Here is a 23,437-nt window from a genome sequence, read left to right on the forward strand (position 1 = left end):
AGGGAAACCCCAAAGCTACCAAAAAAAAGGTATTTTTCTGTGTTTTAATAATCTAAGGTGGATTTCTGTCTTTAATAACAGTGTGATAAATGCTGGTAAAACTAACATACTAGCTGCCTTCAATACCTGATAATTCTAATTTTTAGATACAGGATAGCATTCAATGTCAGGGAGATATCTTTAAGGAATCCAATACTGTTCCCATCAACAAAGCATGACAGGGATCTTTAAGGTAACAAATGCTTTTATTTGAACAGAAATTTAATTTCATGTTTGTATCTGTGGTGCATTGGAATTATCTCTCTGTTCACCTTACAGTTCTTGACCAAAATACAAAGCCACACACAGCACATTAAGCTGTCCTGAAAACTGACTGACAAAATGGCCAAGGAAATTATTAATGTAAGGGTACAGAAAGATTTTGGGTTACTATGACAGATGAGTAACTGCTTGTGTCTTAAACTGTTAGCACCTTATGCCTTGATACTGGTGGCCTGACTGATGCTGTCAGTTATGTGAAGCAGCTGACGAATGATAGCCTCTTAAAGTAAGAGTAACCATTCAATTGCATATTACTATGAGGTATTTAGACAAGGACAGAGAAGTCAGCTTGAACAGAGTAACTGTGGCTGGGAAACAGAACAAATGCTTGTCGGTGTTGGGGATGTATATCAAAAAAGGCTGTAAAGCTTTCATCCGTGTTCAGAAGTGCAGGACAGTGCTGAAGGATGAGCATACAATACTGTATTTTTGTCTCTGATGCTTTATGATTTTATGAATAAGTTTGAGGTAGATTTTGCTGTAGCAGGATGAATGTTATTTTGGAAGATCTCAAGTGCATTTGTGTAAGTTTAAAATTTGGGGTTTTGCTGATTTGTTTTAAACAGTGGTGCATGTTTTCCCACAGTTTGTGTTCATCGTTTGGTTATTTGTAAGGCAGAGTAAGAATGGCCTTTCCTGTTCTGTGTTTTTTTTTTTTTATAGTCTTGGTTGCTCGTGGTACAGCAAACAGAACAGCTGAGCAAAATAATGAAGACACATGCAGAAGATCTTAATTCCGGGCCTTTGCATAGGCTTACAATGATGATCAAAGATAAGCAGCAAGTTAAGAAGAGTTTCGTAGGTGTTCATCAACAAATAGAAGCAGAGATGTACAAGGTATTTTATTCAACTGTGCTTTAGAAATTTATTATAGTTTAATATGTTTAAAAACAATATGTTGAGAGTGGATTTTTTTTAGTTCCTCTGTTTTTGTTTGTTCTATGGTAATAAGTAGTGACTTGTGATATGTAGAATGCCTAGTTCAAAAGTTAGTTACTTCCTACACATTTTTTCTCCCTGGCTAGCTGACAAGGCAGAGATGGAAAACTCTCATATATAAATTTCTATGGACAGATAGCACTAGAAATGCTCTTATTCCAGTAGAGGATGAATGTGTATGACGCTTCTCTACTCCATCTCTTTTCCTGTTCTCATTCCACTCATCATCCCTGGGACCACAGCACTGAAAACTTTTGTTAATGAATGCTCTTGACCAGGGGTCCTCAAACTACGGCCAGCGGGCCGGATACAGCCCTCCAGGGTCCTCAATCCGGCCCCCGGTATTTACAGACCCCCCCGCCCCCCCCCCCCCCCCCCCCCCGGCGGTTGGTGGGGGAAACCAAGCAGCCGCAGATGGCTGCCTGCCACTGCATCCGCGTGCCGGCCCCTGGTTAAACAGTGTGAGGACCCCTGCTCTTGACAGTTCACGCTCTTGGATGGGGACAGGATTCTAGTCCCTGTTCTAAAATATAAATCAAGTGTAAACCAAACATTAAGGCTGCAGATGGAGCTCTTCAGGGCTTTTTCTATTAATGTCAGTTGTCCTGCTTATTTTGAAAGTAAAGCTTAACTAGTCAGTAAAGCTGACAGAAATCACAGTTTCATTTAGGTGCTCTGGGGAGGTTTAAGGGTGAATGTCAAAAATCAGATTGATAATTTGAAAGGTCTGCTGAGAGGAGGAAAAGCACTGTTTCTTCTTTCCTCCAGCAGAGAATTTGAGATTTGGAGTAGTGTAATTAAAATGTAACATCTGAGTACTACAGTGCAAATGTCATGGACAGATGAGTAAAAGATTCTTGGGCTGGTTGTGAGAAGAACTTTAAACTAGAACTAAACATATATTAAGTTAAATGTTGGCTGTAATAGGAATGCTTCTGTAATTTTCTAGGGTCTTGGTATCTTTCCCAGGTATTGACTGTGGGGAAGTACATACTTTTTGATGCATGGTCAGTAGGCTGTCATAACATTTCCAAGCCAGATAATCACTTAGAACCACTTACAGATTGGTGCATCTGAAAATGGTCAGGGTGGAGGAAAAGGAAAAACTGGTAGCATATGTAAGGAATAATAGAGATAAAATATAGAGAGAATTGGAGAAATGGATAAAGAAAGAAAGAAACACAAGAAAGAGGCTGGATGAAATGAGACTGCTGGAAGTTCAGGTATACTTTTAAAAGAGATTGTGCAAAACATTTTTTTTCTGGTAATAAGTTAACTCTAATAAAATCTGTAATTAATCTGTCTTCTAAAATAAGGCTTTTCAAAAAAATACAGTGCATATTGAGCAGTCCCCAAAGGTTCGGTTACAAATCATATTGATTTTAATTAACTGTAGGCGGCATGGCCATGCAAATATTATGCATCCTGATGGATAAGCTTGCATTGTTGGTTGTTGTTGTTCCCCCCTTCCTGATTTTCCTAAGAAGCATTTGAATAGCGTTCTGGTGAGATATGATATGTTCTTTCATTGTTAGCTGACATTGTTTGTTCAGAGGTTTTGTGTAACTGGAGCACTTAGAGAATGGTTCCCAGAAATTCAAAATACTTGTCATGTTCTGTGGTATTATTTCTGTTTTGTTACACACAGAAGCAAAATACCTATTATTTCCCAAGACATTGTCCAGACCTTATGGAGATTAGTGTCTGTGCAGTTCATACCTTTATGATATGCCGGTAAAAAAAAGTGTTTTAGATGAAATGCGTATGTATCATCCGTTCTTATTCTAAACACCCCTATGGTGAGGAGTCTTTTTTGGTAAAATTCTTAAGAACAGTGAAATACCATATCTTTTACAGAAATGTACTGGAACTCATATTTATTCCAATTGCTATTAAGATATTGGGTATTTTTTCTGTCATGGGATTTGAGGAAAAAAAAGTAGAGTACTATGCCAGTTACATGGGCAAAACTTACTGACAGAAAAAATGGGTTTGAGGTAATCCTTGAACATCTTAGTTCCTTAGGTGTTATTTGGGGACAGGGGTGCTCTTGGTTTTGTTTTTGTCTGTTGGAAGAACAGTGTCTATGAATCAGTAAAATGTATTTTGCAGTTCCCGCAAAGTTTTCTTAATATTAATTGCCTATCTTTTATTTTCCATTTTCTGTAAGAGAAGCAGTTCCTTGTTACTTATATCTTATGTTCACTACTTTCTAATTTCATCTTTTTCTCAACTTCTTGCTATGTCTTTATAAGTTTGTCATATTTTTTCCTTCCTCACCTCTCTTAGTCTATAATAGCAAGAATTGTGAGTATAATTTAAAGCATGAAGAAATATGAGGTAAGAGTATGGGATTGATGTGGAGAAAAGTTCCTGCCTTTAAATTAAATCTCTGCACAGTTGGACCAGAAATAGAAACTGTAGATAGCACCTTGTTGGCTCTTCGAGGAATCCCATTAAGTTTCCAAATGTTTTTCTTGTGGGTCGAAGTAGTGGTGTCTGGGCCTTGCCTCACGAAAAAAGGGAGAATTTTGAACTGCAGCCTTCTTCATGACAGTGCAAGAGGAACAGTTTTTCTGTAGAACAGACTTCCTTTTCTGCACATTCATTGAGGGCAGCACTTCCACTAGATTAAGTTTATTTATTATCTGCAACCATTTCCTTTATGAGTGTTATTTTTCTTTTTGTTGGAGTTTTTTGCTTTTCTTTAATATATATACCACCCTTTTGGTATTGTAGTGGCTGGTTTGTTCTTGGGTTTTGCTTGCAAATTCAAGACTTGTACTTATTTCTGAACAGCGTGCTAATTCTATCACACAGTGAATGAAAGTTGGGTATAGAAGAGACAACTTTATTTAAACTTTTTGACCAAAAAAGTGAAGTTGTTTCCACTGTAAAAAGATTTTTCAGTGCTGTGTTCCACTGTAGCTTGGGTTTTTTTTGTTTGTTTGTTGGGCTGGTGGTTGTTTTTTTTACTTTGTTGTCTTTGCGTTTTCAGGGATTTAAATCTTAAAACAGCTGGATTGGTTCATGCACAGTTGCTGTTTCTAAGCAGTTTTGTATGAACTGTAATACCCAAAAATTCTTCTGTCTTGCCTTGCTGTTTCTAAGCCGTTTTGTATGAACTGTAATACCCAAAAATTCTTCTGTCTTGCCTTGCTGTTTCTAAGCCGTTTTGTATGAACTGTAATATCCAAAAATTCTTCTGTCTTGCCTTTTATTTTTTAAAAGATGCTAAAGAGTTTCCTTCCTATGCATAGAACATTCTCATCTAGTATGATTCATTAAGCATATTTTTGGTGTGTTTTTCCCCCCCTTGTCATTGGAGTGGAATACTGTTTATAATTAGCTGGATTTCCTAAACGTTGTTCATTACACTGATGTGGATGAAGATTGCTGTTTCAGCCCTCTTTATTTCATTCCGTGCATTTATTGATTTTGATTGTGTTACACTGTGTAATATCTTGTTAATAATAATACCCTATTTAGATCCACCATCCCTTTTAAGCCAATGGAAAGTGGTAACATCCTTATTTTGGAAAATAAAACCTGTTAATTTTTTTTCACTAATGCTATGAGGTTTTTTATATGTTGAGGATAAATATTTTCAATACTTTTTATATTTCTGTTTTCTTAAAGGTCACAAAGACAGAACTAGAGAAACTAAAATCTAGCTATAGACAACTAATAAAAGAAGTAAATTCTGCCAAAGAAAAATATAAAGAAGCTGTGGCTAAAGGTATGACTGACTTGTGTTAATTTCATCTGTTTATTAGTGCCTTCTTCAAACCTGCTAAAACTCTTACAGTGAAACAGGATGACGTTTTTACTTTCAGCAACTTGATTACAATATAAAAGCTCATTTAGTATCTTAAGTGACAGGCTCATTGTCATCATGTGTGGTGGTGCCATGAATTTGGTTGTACTCTTTCTAAAAATCATAAAATAAAGGATAGTCTTTATTGTAATGTAAATGGTAATCATTTTAAGTTCTTGTATTTGAAATGTAAGATTGTTCAAATGAACTGTTAGTAGTGGTAAGTGGGTTGCAGCTCTGTCTCATCTACATTGTAGCTGCAGCTTACTTGCATCCTGTGACCTATTATGGTTGATGCAGTGGCATCAGCATCAGTTCCTGACAGTTAGTATAACAGATCTGACCTTTGTCAACCTTAAGCAAAACAGGTAAAGAATTCATTTGCAAACTGAGATATTTTAAAGATTTTTGTGAAATGGTGTGTCCAAACTGCATGGATTTTGATTCATGTTGAATTGTGCTAATGATTAGATAAAGGTTAGCTTTTGTTCTATGATGTATTGAAATACCATTAATAATTGTTCTTCTGTGCCTTTCTGAGATTTTTTTCTTTCTTTAGAGAAAATTAATTGGATTGCATTTTATAAATATAATTCCAAAATCTGTCTTTAAAGTTTTTGTGTGACTGCCTTGTCCTGATTTCATCTGGGATAGAGTTAATTTTCTTCTTAGTAGCTGGTACAGTCCTGTGGTTTGGGTTTAGTATGAAAGTAATGCTATTAACACACATGTTTAGTAGTTGCTAGGTAGTGCTTATGCCAAGTCAAAGACTTTTCAGTTTCCTGTCCTCTGCCAGTGAGGAGGTGCACAGGAAGCTGGGAGGGAGCAGAGCCAGGACAGCTGGCCCGAACTAGTCAAAGAGATACTCCGAAACATAAGGCATCATGCTCAGTATATAAACCAGGGGAGGCTGGCCGAGGGGCCAGCAGTCACTGCTGAGGAACTGGCTGGGCATCGGTCAGTGGGTGGTGAGCACTTGTACTGGGCATCATTCGAGTTTGTTTTCCCATGGGTTTTATTCCTCTCTCCCTCTCTTCTTCGTTGCAATTATTGTTGTTGTTATTATTATGATGATGATTATTTTGATTTTATTTCAATTATAAAACTTTTTATTTCAACCACTAGGGTTTCACCTTTCTGTGATTCTCCTTCCCATCCCACTGCAGGGGGGAGTGAGCAAGTGAGCAGCTACCTGGTACTTAATTGCTGGCTGGGGTTTGTCACGACGGAGGGAAGACATAGTCACTCAATATGAGTGATCAGCAGACTTCGTTTATTGTCCCTTACAGTCACCTTTTATTCCTTGTTATAATTAGCTCATACATATTACAAAAGTTAAGCTTATTATTGGTTAGTTGCCTAAATACCAAGCCCGCCCCTAGTTTCTCTTCTGTAGTTATCTGTTCCCACCTGCAACATTCTTTTCCCACTGAAATCTTCCTGTTACTGTGTAACAAGAACAGCCAAAGACAGTGTATTTTTGCTTTACTTCAGATAAGCTGAGAGCCATATGCATTTTTGTCCAGCCAGCTGGACTATGTTGATGTGACCCTTTTCAGCTAGCCAGTTATCCACAGGGGTTAAACCACAACACTGCCTAAAATGGCAGTTACTGTCCTACTGTAATTCACAGTGCAATATAGTAGCTATCAGTGCTGAGAGAAAAATTGTTTCTTTCCAAATTTGTCTAAAATTTGGAGCCGTAGCTGATATGTGAATACAGCCATAAAACAGCATATTATGCTTAGCATTGTTTAGCTTCAGCTTTTTGCATCTTTTACTGATGTTCATACTCACTTAAAAATGTGAATATATACTCAGTTGGTCATTTTGTCCAGTTCCCTAGCAGTTTTTCTATATATAACTTTAATTTGGTTACTTGGTTTATTCCCAAGTAACTACTTAATGTGGGAACATACAGTGTAGAGCATAGAAAATATAATAGGGTGCTGTGATCTTAGCAAGTTCTTTTTATCCCGTCTTCCTGTTACAGCTGTGGTCGTTCTCCATTCCTGAAGCACCAAATTTCCCTGTTGAAATCAAAGAGTGTTTTGGCTGTCAGCAGCTGTGATTTGATGTGGTTCTGATTAACTGCATTAATATTTCTTCAGAAAACACAAGCTGTTTTTAGGACACTTCTTTCTGCTGTGATTTCCTTGACCTTCTCTTACAGACTTCCATTTGGTATTTGTCTTACTACAATTTGTATGTAATTGCACTTTGCCTAACATCTTAGTGTGTACCTATTTTAACGAACGCTGACCTCTAGAAAAATGTTGCAGGTTTTTCTCCCGAAAATTGCAAAATTGCTTCTCCCTTGTCACACCCTGGGCCATGTTCTTGTTTACAGGTATTTGTGTAGTTGGTGAACTACTACAGTTGTATATCAGCTGTAGGTCAGCTGAGCTATTTGAAGTTTTTAAAGCCATGGTGTTTTCGTAGGGTTCCTGAGCTCTCAAACTGTCAGACTAGTTTGTGAAGTGAACAAGTTAGGCAGGTCTTAAAATTGTAATGTCTCATTATTTCAGGCATTATTTCAGTAAATTAAAATCTTTGGACACCAGCTCCTGCAATAAACATTTTAAAAGATCCAGTCCTGGTCCACTTCTGTAGGATGCTGTTCTCAACAAAGTTACTCTGGCAAACCAAGTCTCCGTGGTAGTGCCTGATCCTGTGTTTCTGGAGCTGGAGACAGCTGCTCTTTAGGAAATACTGCTTTGCCTTTGCCCATGGGCTTGTGCATGCTTAATTACCTGTAAATTTTGCAGTACTCATACAAGCTCGTCAGCATGGAAAGAATGCAAATCACACAAAGGAGTGACTTACCAATTTCTCTGTTTTGCCAGTGTAGTGATTTTGAAATTCAGTGACTTTCTTGTTTTCTTTTTTTTGGGGATAGCAAAGTCATCTTCTGTTGAGTTAGTAAGTTTAGTAGAGCTGCTAGTGAGAGACATACAAGTGGTTCTCTAGTTTAGGAAGAGAATTATTGCCCTGTTTTCTGGTTGAGTTGTTAAAAGTAGTATTAAATTCTAGGCTAAACACACAGTAGAGCATATTAATTGAAAAGGGTAAAGTCTGGCAAAGTTACAAACAGTAGAAAATGATCAATTGCAGTAGTAGTTGAGTTGGTTTTACGTTTTCGTGCAGTCACAAAGTATTCTCAGATACACTTGAATTACTGTGTTGTATATTCTACCAGCTAACAAAATGGTCACTTTGAATCAACACGTTGATGCCCTAATGCAGGTCACAGCTGTTTTCACTTTTTGCTGAAAACACTAAGAGGACCTGTGGAAAGAGTTACAAGAATAAGGGGTTAAATGTTGAATAATGATACTGGTTAGTTACAGATTTTGTTTGTGTTAGGCAATGGGTAGGCAGTTAGTGGGAATTTTGTAGTTCCGTGGTGAGGAAAGGGGAACTGTTTTCTGAAGGATGCAGGCCTTCATTATGGAAGGCTTTGTGCTCTCCAGATTTGGAGAAAGGTGAAAGTGTCTGAGATGCTGGCTCAGGAACTGTTCTGGGGGACCCTCTGCTAGCACTGCTTCTGCTTGGGCATCAGGGAAGCAGTGGGGCAGATGTGTTGCAGAGCATGTGCCACTGAGCCTTGGCTGCCACTTGGTCCTTGGGCTGGGTTGCACTGCCTGTTGTGGCTGCCAGTGTCTGCGTGCTGTCTCAATAAGAAGTGACTGAGGTATCTTGTTTGTTCGAGGCTTTATCCCATTTAGTTATGTGTTACCACTCCTGTCTGGACCAGTGATTTCCATGGGAATCACAAATGCAGCCTAGTTAGTTGTTCCTGGGCATGGAGACCCCAGGTGTCAGGCAGGCTGGTTGGTGTTACTCAGCTGGTTGATAAGTTTTTTGCCTCTTTTCCAGTCCTTAATTCTTCATGTTTTTTTAATGTATGGTGAGAGAAAGCAAGCTGAGAAGGGGGTAAAGTCAGCAAGCTGAACTAGTTCAATACCTCTCTAATGAGGCATACTTGAGCAGCTGGGACTATGAACATTGATTCCAATAGTGTTCTGGATTAGGAAGCTTTGTACAAGAATCCCCCCAAACCAGTATGTACTGGGAATGCACAGCATGCTCCTTTGCAAAATTGGGGCATTAGAGCATGTTGGGGTCATTGGAGCAAAATGTAAGATAAAAACTTACTGGATTGTTTTTCTATAATGAAATGGACAGCTCTCTGAAATCTTTTGGGTGCGTGATACTGAGAAAAAAATGGTGTAAACTTGTTAGAACAGCAGTCCAATATAACACACAGATTGTGTACAACTCTGGGCCTACAGTGCTGAGCAGCAAGGTAAATAGAGCGTGGCATGTTGATGTTGCTGCTTAGGAAAACACATTAAAAAAACAGTTATGTCAAATGATAGAGACATTGTTTGGCTCAAGAAGAAGTCACAAAGCTTTTTAAGTTTCATAAATAATGAGTAAAGTGGATACTGTAGAAAAAAAGGGAAAATGGTAGAGTGGAAACTGTAGAACAGTTGGAGACACCAAGCGTAATATCTTATTACAATTTTATTCTCATTTGATTGGATCAGTAACAGCTTCCACTTAAGTTTGCTATTTCCACAATTATTTTTGTTTCTGCAGTTTGGCATCTTTAAATGTACTTCAGAATATTTGTTTCGGATGTTTTCATCTTTCATTTTCTTATTAAACACTACTTACTGCTATATAAAAATTAAGTCAAGAAATGACTACATTAAATCATAAACAATTTTCTCTTTGCCTTATATTAAAAAAAATATTCTAAAGCATTCATTCTTAACAATTTAGTCTATTTTTGTAGCTGATCTTGGTGTTAGATGTTTAAGTGTGAAATAGTTGCTCTTATAACAGTTAATATTGCAAGATGGGATAGAGCCAGTGTTTGGGAGGTTCATACTGGATTTTAATACAATGTAATCTTTAGCAAAAATTACAGTTTTCATGTAAATACATCCGTTACAGGTGTTTATTGTGTTCTTATGACTAGTTAATTACTGATTGAATGTAGAAACTATGTTGCAACATTTTTATGTGACAGAATGGATCTGCAGTAAATGCTACAGGAAAACTATATTGATTCTAAGTATTTAATGTCATCGTTTCATTTTCTGCTGCTACAGCAGCAGCAAAGAATATTGTACCACGGTTCCCTAGGTTGCTTTGTATTCCCTGACAACACTGTGATTTAGAGATTAGAAACATTACAAGTACACCTAGAATATTATACAGCATTGCATCTGCTGGAGAAACATTTTCCTATCCCTGCGACTCTTGCGATTTAGTACTTCAGAACTGGTGTCTTCTGTGGTATATACTGAAGTTGCATGACAGGATAAGCTGTATCTATGATAAATAGGGAAGCTGTTGAAAAAGCTTTTGCTAAATGAAATTATTCTTCTACTATTCTTCGTAATAGCTGTGTGGCCAGAAAATACTTTTATTAGATGGCTGGTGTGTTCATTCTGAGATGCCTGTAAAATTGTGATTATACTACTACATTTCCTGGAAGCATGTGTCACCTTCAGTTGTTGCTGAGATTAGGGAGACTCCTAGTAGGGTATTTGTTGAGTTTATTTTTGACTGTAACTCTCACATTCTTAAGGCAAAACAAGTAACACTGGCCGAACTGATTTGTCCTATTCACAAACATCAGCAGGCTGGATGGGATTCAGATTGATAACCTGCTGTAAGCATTTCAACTCATAGACACTACCAATGCTGTTTGCAAGGGCTAGGAGTTGTTTTTTCTGTTCAAAATAAAGCTTCTAGAGCAGAAAATGTGGGGAGTGCAGAGTCAAGAGATCTTGGAGACTTCTTCTGGATGTGGAACCAGCTTAGGTATATTGTTTCCACTCAACATGGTCATGCAACCCCAAGGTGTGCTCTCCTCAGTCCTCACACACCAGCACTTATAGGTCTGAAAGAATTTACTAGTGGTGCTTATTAGCTCAAACATGTGACAAAAGTTCAAAAGATAGCACTTTAATTTTTACTATTTTTATACTATGTTATTTGTTCATCTTAACGTTAAGCAGATACTTTATTGAAGTAATTCTTAACTCAGAAGTTTAGGTCTGGTATTCTGCAAATTTGAACTCTGTAAGTATATACATATAGTTTTTTCTCATGAGACAACTATTTGTTATTTGCAGTCATTAATTTGTTAAATAAGGTTTGGCAAAAAACTTCTTACACCTTTCTCAGGAATGAGTGGAGAAGGGAGTGGGTGATTTTATTTGTTGAAGAAATACAAGACATAAAGGGAAAAAAGACCTTAGAGATTAAAAGCCAAGATCCTACCTTCTCTCTTATCTTTGTGATTTTGGTCTTGTGAAACCCAAGTCATTTAAGACCACTGCATTTGCATCTCTTTATTTGGAGAGCGATGATAAGGCTGGTCACTTGCTAATTTCCAGGTTTGCTTCCTGAGACAGAGCTACCAGTTAAAGCTCTCCTATTTTAGTTGAGCAGTTTGCATAAACTACATTGTAGATTGGTATAAATGATTTTTAAAGTCTTCTGATTTCTGGGCACAAGTGTAAACCGGGAGAGGGGTGCCTGGAGAGCATCCCTGCAGGGAGGGCGCTGGCGGTGCTGGTGGGCAGCAGGCTCAGCGTGGGTCAGCAGCGAGCCCTGGCAGCCAGGAGGGCAGCCCGCACCCTGGGGTGCCCCCAGCACAGCACGGCCAGCCGGGCAGGAGAGGGGATTATCCCGCTGTGTCCGGCGCTGCTGCGGCCTCACCTGGAGCACTGTGTGCAGGGCTGGGCCCCACCATGTAAGAAGGACGTGAGGGTCCTTGAAAGTGCCCAGAGAGGGGAAACGTCGCTGGTGGGAGGGCTGGAAGGCATGTCCTGTGAGGAGCAGCTGAGGGCTTTGGGTTGGTCTGGTTTGGAGACCAGGAGGCTGAGGGGCCACCCCGTTGCTCTCTGCAGCTGCCTGGGGAGGGGAAGGGGAGCGGGAGGTGCCGAGCTCTTCCCCCGGGGACCAGTGACAGGTCACCTGGGAAGGGCTCAAAGCTGCGCCAGGGGAGGTTCAGGCTGGACATGAGGAAAAGAGGGTGGTCAAGCACTGGAAGAGGCTTCCTGGAGCGGTGGTGGATGCCCCCCATGCCTGTCAGTGTTTGAGAGGCGTTTGGACAATGCCCTGAGTAACATGATCTAACTTTTTAGTCAGCCCTGAATTGTTCAGGCAGTTGGACTGGGTGGTTGTTGTACGCCCCTTCCAAATGAAATAGTCTGTTGTATTCTGGTCTCGGGGAAATGAAGCCATGCTCAGCACAGGAAACATTACACTTCAGAAGTCATGTCACTGGATGAAAGTTGTGTCAGTAGTGGTTTATATAAGAACTTTCATATGAGGAAATAACTTTAATAATCACCTATGCTATTTAGACATACCTAACATTATATGTAATACTTACTGAGTTTAAGCAGATAACTTGGGTCAGGAAGCTCCCAAAATTAATTAAATTGGTAATAGAGAATAATCAATTATAAAGCAAGTTCTTCGAGCTTTGTTTTTCCTATTCAATGATGAAGGCTTGGGAAATAGAACAAACAATGAGGAAATGCTTAGTAGAAAAAATGGAGAATTTAGAGGGTTGCCTGCAAAAGCAGGAGGCAATAAAGTTTTGTCAGGAATTCACTGTAAATTGTTTAACATTCTTCAGTATTGTGAATCAGTTACCCTGAATATATGTAGATACATTGGCTTGATACATCACTGCAAGGGTAGTCTTTTTTTTCTGTCATATGTAGGTTTTAAAATTATTTGCTTTAATTTAAGACGTGCTTAGTCCTTACCAAAATTCACTTAAGAGAAAGATCATGCTGTTGTCCCACTAGTATTCAAACCACTTATCAATCTGTGTAAATAGATTTAAGTCAAACTTTATGATTCTTCAATGTAATAGTATTTTATTGCTTTAAAAAAATTGTTAGAGGAAGACCTATTTGAAAGACTTAGTCATCTTATTCCTGAGTATAATGAATATGTTCAGTACAATAATGGAAACAAATAATATAAAGGAATACTCTTTTCCAGGCACAATGGAATAGTGCTCTGTGAAAATTTGTGTCTCCAGCATTGAAATAAATAAGGAAGTGACTTTATGGGAGGTTTGTTACTGATAAACAAATGTGGAGACAGCAAGATACTCAGAAATTACCTCAGTTATTGAAAATGCTGAAAAATACATAGATGAAAAGATGAATGCAGTTCTGGGAAATTGTTTGAAAAACTGCTATCATGAACATTGTGAAATGTCTGATAGATCACTATGTGCATTGACAGCTTTATACTGTAGTGCTGTTATTTACAAAAATAAAAGATTCTAAAGCAAACCAAGGGTGAAATGTTTTTTCTGTCTGAAACATTACTACACACTGATGATTTGCATGTTTTCTCAGAGGAGGATTGTTACTTCACTCAAAAAAAAAAAAAGGCAAAAGCCATGATGCTTCCCCCCCACCACCCTTTTTTATTTTTTTTCATTTTAAACTTTTCTGAAATCAAATGCTATGGTACTCTAGTGAGGTTATAATACAGAGAGTTCCAACAACTCTGAAGTGAAGCTTCTTGGCTTTTCCTGGGACCTTCGCTATCCTTTCTTTAATCCTAATGTATAAACTGTTAGTTGGCTCCTCCTCCGTCTCCAGGCAGAGCTCCATGTACTCCAGCTGCTGTCTCACATAGAGGGCAACTCCTTCTCCTTGTCTGCCTGGCTTGTCTTTCCCCAAGAGCCTGTATCTCTTCATTGCAGTCATGGGAATCATCCCACCACACCTCTGTGATCCTGACAAGATTGTAGCCCTGCAACAGCACACAGATCTCTCAATTCATCATGTTTATTCCGTGCCGCATGCAGTAGTATACAAGAACTTAAGCATGACACCCCAGCATGTTGAGTTTCTGGAGAAAATCTGGGGAGATTTTTCCACAGTGATGCCAAGGAGGAACCTCCTTGCCTGTGTGCAGATGCTGGAGGTGACCCCATCCAAGCCTCATTTTTTTTTACTTTGTGACACCTTCCCATCACATCACACCATGCCTTTTGATCAGCAGTCTCATCCATTGCTACCTCAGGACTGTGGGTCATTCTTTCCCTCCCCTGTTGTTCCTAGTTTAAAGCCCTCTCAATGAGGTAAGGCATGCTCTTGCCAAAAACAGTTTTACCCAGCTTACTAAGGTGCTTCCTATCTCCCAAGCAGGTGGTGGTCTGCAAACGGGGTCATACGGTGGCAGAACCCAAAACCTTGTTGCCAGCACCAGCTCTGCAGCTACTTACAATGTGATAGGATTAAGGAGGACACCACTTGGGCCCCAATGACCTTGACAACTGCCCCAAGAGCTCTGTAGTTACTTTTGATACTGTCCAGGTTTCCTCTGGCAGTATGATTGGTGCCCACATTTATTGTAGCATCTCCTCACCTGGTTTTCTCTGTGTTTACCCGTACCCAGAAATTTAGGTGGATTTGCTTTTTGTTCTTCCTGAACTACAGAGGCAGTTACTGAACTCTTGACATGTTCTTGTCCTCTTCAGTTTTTTCTGGAATTGTTAGTCACAGTTGTATTTATGTATGAAGATTTTCTTCCCCCCCCGTTACTCATGTGTATCTCTTCCATTTGCCCTTCTAATTTTCATTTTGTCCTGTAATTCTGCTGCTTTCCTGTTTCCACTAAGTTTCCTCACTGTGTTTCTGTTGGGGGTATAACCCTCCATTGTCATGTCAGGTGTGTCTTTGCATGCTTTTGAAACTAAATTAAATTAGTTGTCAAAACCTGGACTTGCATATTAAATTTATATTCTCCTTTGTCAGATGGACACCATCTTCATTAGTGTTTCTTCATGGGACAGCATTCACTGTGCACTGAATCCAATGTCATGATAAATGCCAGGACCTATAAAACCAGAAAGTTAAAACAGTTCATCTGTTGTGAATTAAACCTTTACAATGATCTCCATTGTCTCTTTTATGAACACTTTGTCATCACTTCAGAATGGCCAAAGGTCATACCTATTGGTATTGCTAAAGTTCCAAAGAGTGAAAGTCAAGGAGCAGTCTGTCTTGAAATACTGTAACTGTGGACTCTGGAAAGACTTTTTCTGAGATTTATGAAAACTAGACAAGAAATAATTTGTAATTGGAGATATTCCAAAGCGTGCCTAACTCTGACAGGTTTATGTTGTTTTCACAAACTATTTAGTATTTCTATTATGTCTCTTTAAAGAGCAATTATGATATTTGTAGCAAAGACTTAAAGATGCAAAAAATTGGGAGAGCATCTCAAGTATGAATACAGGCTTAGATGTTGACAAGTTGTTAGCTTCTATATCTTCTCAAGTTTTTATTCTTTGAAACTTTTTTCTTCTTTCTTGTTCTCAAAGGTCCCAAAGAAACAAGTCAAATAAAACCAAAACAAACTTAAGAACAAATAGCTTAATAGCTGATAATTCCAGGAGGTCTTGAAGACAGTTTTCCTTACCATTGTTGCAAAGCAACACCGAGACAAAAAAATACAATCGTTCTATACAGTGGGATATCATTAGTATAGGGTTTTGTGTGAGCTGAAAGGCTGATTTGTTACGTGTATAATGAAACAGAAGTTCAGGGCTTAAGGTAGTGTGCATCCATTGAAGTATAGTGTTGAGCTGTTTTGCTAGTAGCTGATCTATAGTGTAGACATAAAGAAGTAATTATGACTACATTCAGTTCTGGAATTCTTTGTGACATGTTTCTCTAGTTAACCAATTTAAATTGTTTTTGTTTGAGCTTCTGATTTTGAGGGGAAAGCTTTGTATTTCATGTTAGTCAAACCTGAGATTTTCACTGTGTGCTGTTTCTATTTGAAAAGAACAGATTTTTGAGAAAATAATGTCATCTTTGGGGCATTTACTTGCATGTAAGTTTTAGCTGAGGGGCTGTAACTCAAACAGCTGAACTGGAATTTTCTGTTGCCGAAACAACAGTAGCTGTAAGCCTTTGTCATTTCTTTAATCTATGCTATCATGAAGCTGAATTTGAAATCTGAACAGCTGAGCTTATACCAAGTCTTGACTTGAGTCTTAAACGACATGTTACAGGTAACCTTCAGGAGGTGGATCCTTGTCCTCTGCAAATTAGTGGGTGCTTTACTCTGTGTATTCCACAGAGTCAGAATTTTGCTGTTTGAGTAAAACATCAAAATGTATAATGCAAATTTGAAGACAAGTGTTAAATTTTATTGAAATTGATGGTAACTAAAACAGTGAACGTATCAGAGAGCAGCCCAGAGGAGAAGGACTTGTACAGCTCTTGGGATGAGAAGTTCAGCATGGCCTGGCAATGTGCACTTGCAGCCCAGAAAGCCAACTGTACCCTGGGCTGCATCACAGGAAGCTTGGCCAGCAGGTTGAGGGAGGTGATTCTCCCCCTCTACTCTGCTTTCGTGAGAGCCCACCTGGAGTGCTGCATTCAGCTCTGGAGTCCCCAGCATAAGAGGAACCTGGACCTGCTGGCTTGAGTCCATAGAAGGCCATGAATGTGATCAGAGGGCTGGAGCACCTCTGCTATGAAGACAGGCTGAGAGAGTCGGGGTTGTTCAGCCTGGAGAGGAGAAGGCTCTGGGAGACCTTACAGCAGCCTGCCAGCACCTAAAGGGGGCCTACAGGGAAGCGGGAGAGGGACTTTTTACAGGGGCATGTAGCGGTAGGACAAGGGGGAATGGATGTAAGCTGAAAGAGGGTAGATTTAGATTAGCTGTAAGGAAGAAACTCTTTACTGTGAGGGCGCTGAGACACTGGAACAGGTTTCCCAGAGAAGCTGTGGATGCCCCATCCCTGGAAGTGTCCAAGGCCAGGCTGGATGGGGCTGGGAGCAACCTGGTCTAGTGGAAGGTGTCCCTGCGCATGGCAGGGGGGCTGGAAATAGATGATCTTTAAGGTCCCTTCAAACCCAAACCATTCTGTGATTCTATAAAGGAATACAAGCTTTGGCTTACAATTTTTTACCAATTGGAGAAAGTTCTAAGGTGTTAAAAGCTGAGCTCTTCAGTATAATTATTTCTTTGTAATCCACCATATGTATGAAAATTTTCTGTATTTGCAATATTTATTTTCTGCAAGTGAATTTTATTTGGGACATTTGTACTGTATATTGATACTTATTTAAAAAAAGAGGAAGTGAACATTATGAGCTTAATTTTTTCTCATTTGGTCTCGTTGTCTTATGCAGTTTCTGTTCTTCCATTTTAGGTGAATATTAGGCCACAAGAGACTAATACTTAAAATTGTAAGAACTGTGGAATAGCAAATCTACCTTTTTGATAGAAAATACCCTAAAATATTTTCTTCTGGATGGCTGTGTTATACTGCGTGTAGTAAAATCTTAAAAAAGTTTTTATTAGAAATTGAAGTACTTGACTCTCTAGAATGTTTTAAAAAGAATGCCAGCCTTTTCTTTGCAAATGTCAAACTTTCATAATTGAGTTTTTCAAGCTGCATAATTCTGTTTATGGCATGTCGTTATATATACAGTTTCTATAAACATTGAACAGTTTTGTCAACAACTGATAGCAGTAGAATTATAATTAGATCTATTTATAAAATTTGTTATACAGATAAAGAAAATTGGATGTTTTCATCTGTGCTAATTGACATGTAGAACAACTGTGTACTCTGCCTTACTGTGTTTTGCTGCTTTAAAAAATAAATTATAATATGGGAGTAATACTGTAGCTGTGTTTCTTATATTAATGGTAGATCCAAAAGCTGTATTTAAAAATTGAGTGTTTATGATAATTTTATTTATTTTGTAATTAGTCAATGTGTTCTGCTGAGGAATAATGTATAGCAAAAGAATTCAGTCCTTGAGGCAGATGGGAAAATGGGACAGTTTAGCCATTAGTGAGGTTTCTGAAAGAGAAGTAGTATTGATAAATCTCTGGTTATGTGGTTTTGATAATTTTTAGTGTAAGTGTTCAGTTTAACTGTTGAAGACTCTTTGTTGTGGTTTGTGGGTCAGAAGCCTGTGCTGGTACATGGTATAGTTTGACATATGCTGATTTCTGGTAAGCTGAAAGCTGATAGGGGATGTATTTTAAATACATGCATGGAGAAGTTGTAGTTTTTAAGCCTTTAAACTATGACATATAGAGGTAATTTTGGATTGTGTACTCTAGGGCATGCTTGAGTAGGAGTGGCCAAACATGCAATAAACCCAAGAAATAATCCAGCATTCCTCTGTCTGCTACCACATTGTCTCCCTCTTCCTTTTTCCCTGGCCAGTGTATCTCCCAAGGGAATGGGCTAGGGCAAGCAAAACTTGGTGCTTCCAGCTTTGACTTCCAGCTGCCTTGTCTTCTCCTCTTTCATCCACTCACTATACAAACCCAGTCCTCTGTGTCCCCTGTGCAATGCAGCCCCCTCCAAACCCTCTTCAGTCACTTTCTTTTATTTCTTCACATGCACATGCCTCTCTTTCTCCAGAAAGACATTATAGTGTCTACATCTTGGTCTGCAGATGACCAGGTTGACACTGTAGCCTACTATGTTTAGAAACTGAGTGTATATGATACTTAGAATTATTCTGAAAGTAGTTGAGGTATTCTGGTTTGGCATTATATATATATATATATATATATATATATATATATATATATATATATATATATATATAGGGAAGGAATTTAGTCAAGGCAGATGTGAAAATGGGATGGTATACCATCCCATTGTATTGGTACATTGGCACATGTTTGGTAGAATCTTTCAGGATGTTATTCTGGGTGTGATGTGTTAGGATTTGGTTTTTGGTTTTGTTGTTTCCTTCAAATGAGCTATATTTAATTTGGAAATAAACAATGATAATTTTTTATGTTTTGAGAAAATAGAAAAAATCCAGTCTTTCAGTGAAATACGAGTTTTGATTGTTTCACAGAGACAAAACCTGTTATCTCTGGCAAAAAATTTAGTAAGAGTTGAGATTGTTGTCTCTCCAAAACAGTTTTACAGAAGTTTTTAAAATGGATTATTTCATTTATACCTAAATGAAAAATACTCCTCTGGTGCAACTCTGGAGATGCATTTTGTCTTTATTTTGCAGATTGACTTTGTTCATTTAGCTAAACTATCGTGTAAGAAGTATGTTCCTTCCACATATAAAATTAGGTCAGCAGTTGAGATTGTTTTCAATTAAATGACAGATATAATATCCTTTTAAAGTATTTTTTATTATTCTTGTTTAAAATGTAGCTGACAGTGGTGAGGTAGTAAATGTCCAGAAAGCCATATGAAAGGACAAACAGACAGCTGTCTCAACTTCATAGTTACCTAGGGAATTCCTGAGTCAAAAGTGCTGCCTTAGTAGCTCTTCAGGATTCTTTTTGTGTACACATGTCCATTCACCGTGAAACTGCACAAGTTTTTCATGCTTACAATAACTTTCACCAAAAGATTTTACAGATCAGCTACATGCTAGTTGAAGAAGAATGTCCTGTGTTTTTAACAAATTACATACTAGTTCCGTATAATGCCTTACAGTTACATTGAAGGAGATTGGGAAGGTCTGTTAACTGTATTTCTCTTCTTGTATGTTGCTCCTCAGTCTCCTTGTGCTTCAGCAGTCCTCATTTTAGTCATTCCTTCAGGATACTGTGCGTTTCCTACCTTTGTGACACTTGATGCCCTTCTCTAAACCTTTTTCATTTTGAGTATATCTTCCTTGAGGTGAAAAATTTGCATGCTGTTTTATGTGGATCTAACAAGTGGCATAATAATGCTGTCTAGCCCTTTGCTAAGTAACATCTTGTCTGATGACTGCTGGACACTGCGTTAACATTTCCATTGATCTTTCTATAGTAACCCTAAGATCTCATGCCTGAGTGCATTTGGTAAGCTCACAACAGATTACTAAACTTGAGTATTTTTTTCCTCATATGCATCTATAAATATTCACGCTGTGATTACCATTTTGTGATTTAATCAGTACATCTTAAGGTTTTTTTTCCCAGTTCTTCACATCTGGTTCCCCTGTTTGATCCCCTCAGACAACATCTTCATCATCATCTGTATCACCTCATATATTAGGACCCAACTAATATTTCTGGGGCACTCCACTGAGTGCCTACTTCCTCCTGTAAAAACTGAAAATTGTATTTAAGCTAAAACTTACTCAATTTCCTTTAAAGTTCTAAAGCTAAACACCATCCAGTCCTCAGTTTCTTTTTATTTCATTTATTCTCTGACCTCTTTTAATGACACATGAGGAGAGATTCATTGACTTTTTCATAGAGAGACATGGAAATCTCTGAAGTTTTTTCATGGTGAACACAGATGCAAAAATAATTATTTTTTTCCCCCCTGCCAGCTCCTTTTGTATAGTGACTGTCCTTTACATTTTCTGACAAGCCTTTTGACTCCAAGGTATAGGAAAGAGGATTTGTTACTGTTTTACAGGTTTTTCCCTCAACTTTTTTTTGACATGCCTTAATGTGTTTCTGTATTTTAATTCATTGCAGTTCATAGTCATTTGTATATTCCTCATGTGATACAACTTCAGCTTTTCAAGGTCTGCTTTCAAGCCTTTGTTCTGCCACTTAGCTATGAATGCTTCCTTTTTATTTTTTCAAAACTACTCTGTGACAGGTGGTAGAAATGTTAGAAGACAATCTTTTTTATTACTTTAACTATTTTAAGATTATAAGAAATGTAGCAGTCTGAAGGAGATTGCTGCTTTAGTTAGTGTATGCTTACTTGTGGAGGTAGTTGTGAATCTGCATTTCATTATTGCAGATACAGGTTTCATTTACAATGCCTTAGGTTCCTGAAAAAGTATTAAGACAGTTCATAAATATCAAAAAGATAACAAGGATGTGAATAAGATCATATGTGTCTCAGTAAGGAATCATGTCAAAATAATGTCATACTTTTTTATGAGAAGGGCAATAGATGATCAAGTTGAAAATATTCTAGTAGATGTGCAAAAATGTTTGCATAAAGCTTCTTGGAGAATGGTTATTAATGAGGTCCTGTCAGAGTAATGTATCCTATGGGGCATTGCAGGATATATGTTGAAGTTAGGTTTGGGTAGTGTTTCAGTGTTTCAGTGCTTTGTTAAATTTCCAGGCATCACTATGCCTTGAATGCATTGAAAGTGCATGGGAGGGCAGCTGTAGAGTTAAAAATAATTGGAAAAAATGAGAGATGAGTCCTAAAAATTAGTATTACTTGGCAGGATCAGATGCCAAAGCAAAAGTAATGAGTGATACTATGTTTGTATGGTATTAAAGCTCTCCCTCTCTCTCAAATGAGCTAGAAGTATCTAGAATGTAAAGTTACTCATTGGCTTTGAGTTTCGGCTGAAGTTGCACTTGTGTAAGATTGTGAACCAGTCAACTGCAAAAAGACAACAGGACTTAGAAGGGAAGACCTGTAGGTCTGTTTGTATGAAGTTTAGAAGATTGGGCAGAAGAGGAGAGTATGTAATCTAATATGTAAAAGGTGTATTGCAGAGAATGGTAGAATCTATTTTTCATACCCATGGCACATATGAAGTAAAGGTTTACATGAAAGCAAAGAAGATTTACATTGGAGAGTGAAGGGGCGGGGAGGTGGAGAATGCTTTCAGCTAGCATAGCACTAGACCTGAATGGTACTAGGAAGTTGCAAAGTTATGTGTCACTGGAGATTTTTTGAAAATTGTAAAAACGTGTGCCACATAGTTGTGCAGTTACTGTGGCAAAGAATAGAACATGTGACTTTTAGCTCTCAGGTTCGGCACTCAACTGGTCAGCATGAACTTGAGGACTTTGAATCTCTTAGTAGTATAGAGCTGAGACTGAGGATCCAGCTTCCTGATCATAATACTTACAGTGATAAGGAAATGTTAAATTGTAGTAGAGAAGCTGCCCATTTTGGACAGGAGTAATAGTGTGAGATTTTATCTACCCATATGTAGACTGCATCGATGCTATATTGGAATGATACGTAACAGTAGAATTACTGCTCACAATGAATGACAGATTTTCAGTCAGTCATGGATCTGACTTACTAGAAAATCTCTTTCTTCCTAAAAAAAAAAGTTTGGGGTTTTTTACTATGAGACAAATAAAAGGTTAGCGTTATGGTAGTCATGTGTATGAGTTTTGTTCTTTATTCGTAATAGTTGTATAATTTTTATACTTGTGGAGATAGTGGTTTCTATATACTTTTAGATAAAGAATTCTCACATTTCTGCTCAAAGAAAATACAGCAGTTTTTTTCTTATTTAGTCTTCTAATTAGAAAACCAAGATATTTGGTCTTACTAATGATGTGAAAATGGTCAGATTTTATCTTCTTCATACTCCTGTAGAAAAAGGTGCAAATTTACCGTAAATCTGCTAGATTTGTGTCATCTACAAGTCGTGTATTTTTTAATCACCACATGAATTTTTCTTTTTTTTTTTTTTTTTTTTTAGGAAAAGAGACTGAAAAAGCCAAAGATCGGTGTGATAAAGCCACTATGAAGCTTCATATGTTGCATAATCAGTATGTGTTGGCACTGAAAGGAGCACAGTTACATCAGCACCAGTATTATGATACTACGCTTCCTCTGTTACTTGATTCACTACAGAAGATGCAAGAAGAAATGATTAAAGCCCTGTAAGATGTATTCTTACATATTTTTAACTTGTGGAATTTTATATATGTGTAGTATACTAACTAAATTGTAGGATTATTTGAAAATAATAAACTAGTTAATTAATTGTGTGTCGAGGGTAATGAAAAAAGATGTTTTAATGTTTCAATTGGCAAAAGTCTATCCAAATAATACAGACAGTAGTTTTGAGTGATTACTTAAACATTCTAGCAAGGCATCGTCCTCTCATAAAACTTTAAAATCTTACAGATTAACTGCGGTGTTTATAGCTGAGCTCATGTTTTGTCCTTCAGCTGGTATACTACAGCAAGTCTGTTGCCTCTTTGATAGTCTGGTTTTTACAAAATTCCACCAACAACAAATTCGGTTTAAATTGGCCGACTGTCTTGAAAGTCATTATGGAGGAGTGCCAGGCAGATGCATGGTTAATCGTGTGTGTGTGAGAAGTAACAACACTGTAAATTTGGTCTTACTGTAAGGAATCCAACCTTAAAAATACAATTACCTTTTTCCTGAAAGATCTTTTTTTACATCATTACAGAAGACATGCAAGCTGATGATCTTGGAGAACAGACAATGAGGACTTTAAGCCCTCTTTTCTGTTTTGTAATCACCATGCTGCCTGTTTGTCTTCCCTGAAGAATGGGAGTTGGTTAGGGAGTCCGTTTTGTAGATCTTTTTCTGCTGTGTTAGCCTAAATGAAAGGGTACTTACTGGTTTTTTGTAGGTATTGTTCATTCAGA

At 37.9% G+C, this 23,437-nt stretch overlaps 1 protein-coding gene across 6 annotated transcripts in view; it reads left to right on the forward strand.

Moving 5' to 3' along the window:
* The window catches only part of FER (FER tyrosine kinase), a 202,445-nt gene that overhangs the window by 39,004 nt on the left and 140,004 nt on the right, over positions 1-23,437 (forward strand). For 5 of the 6 annotated variants that reach the window (XR_013924856.1, XM_080371961.1, XM_080371963.1 and 2 more), the window contains 3 exons: positions 985-1,158; positions 4,900-4,999; positions 22,513-22,696. Coding sequence is in view for 5 of the 6 variants with exons in the window: in XM_080371961.1 (XP_080228087.1) it covers positions 985-1,158; positions 4,900-4,999; positions 22,513-22,696 (458 nt within the window). In the remaining variant the exon portion in view is untranslated. Of the gene's footprint in view, positions 1-984; positions 1,159-4,899; positions 5,000-17,312; positions 18,683-22,512; positions 22,697-23,437 lie in introns of those variants that run through there. The other variant, XM_080371965.1, reaches the window with a different exon arrangement.

Source organism: Falco punctatus, assembly GCF_963210335.1.
Source record: "Falco punctatus genome assembly, chromosome: Z".
NCBI lineage: Eukaryota > Metazoa > Chordata > Aves > Falconiformes > Falconidae > Falco > Falco punctatus.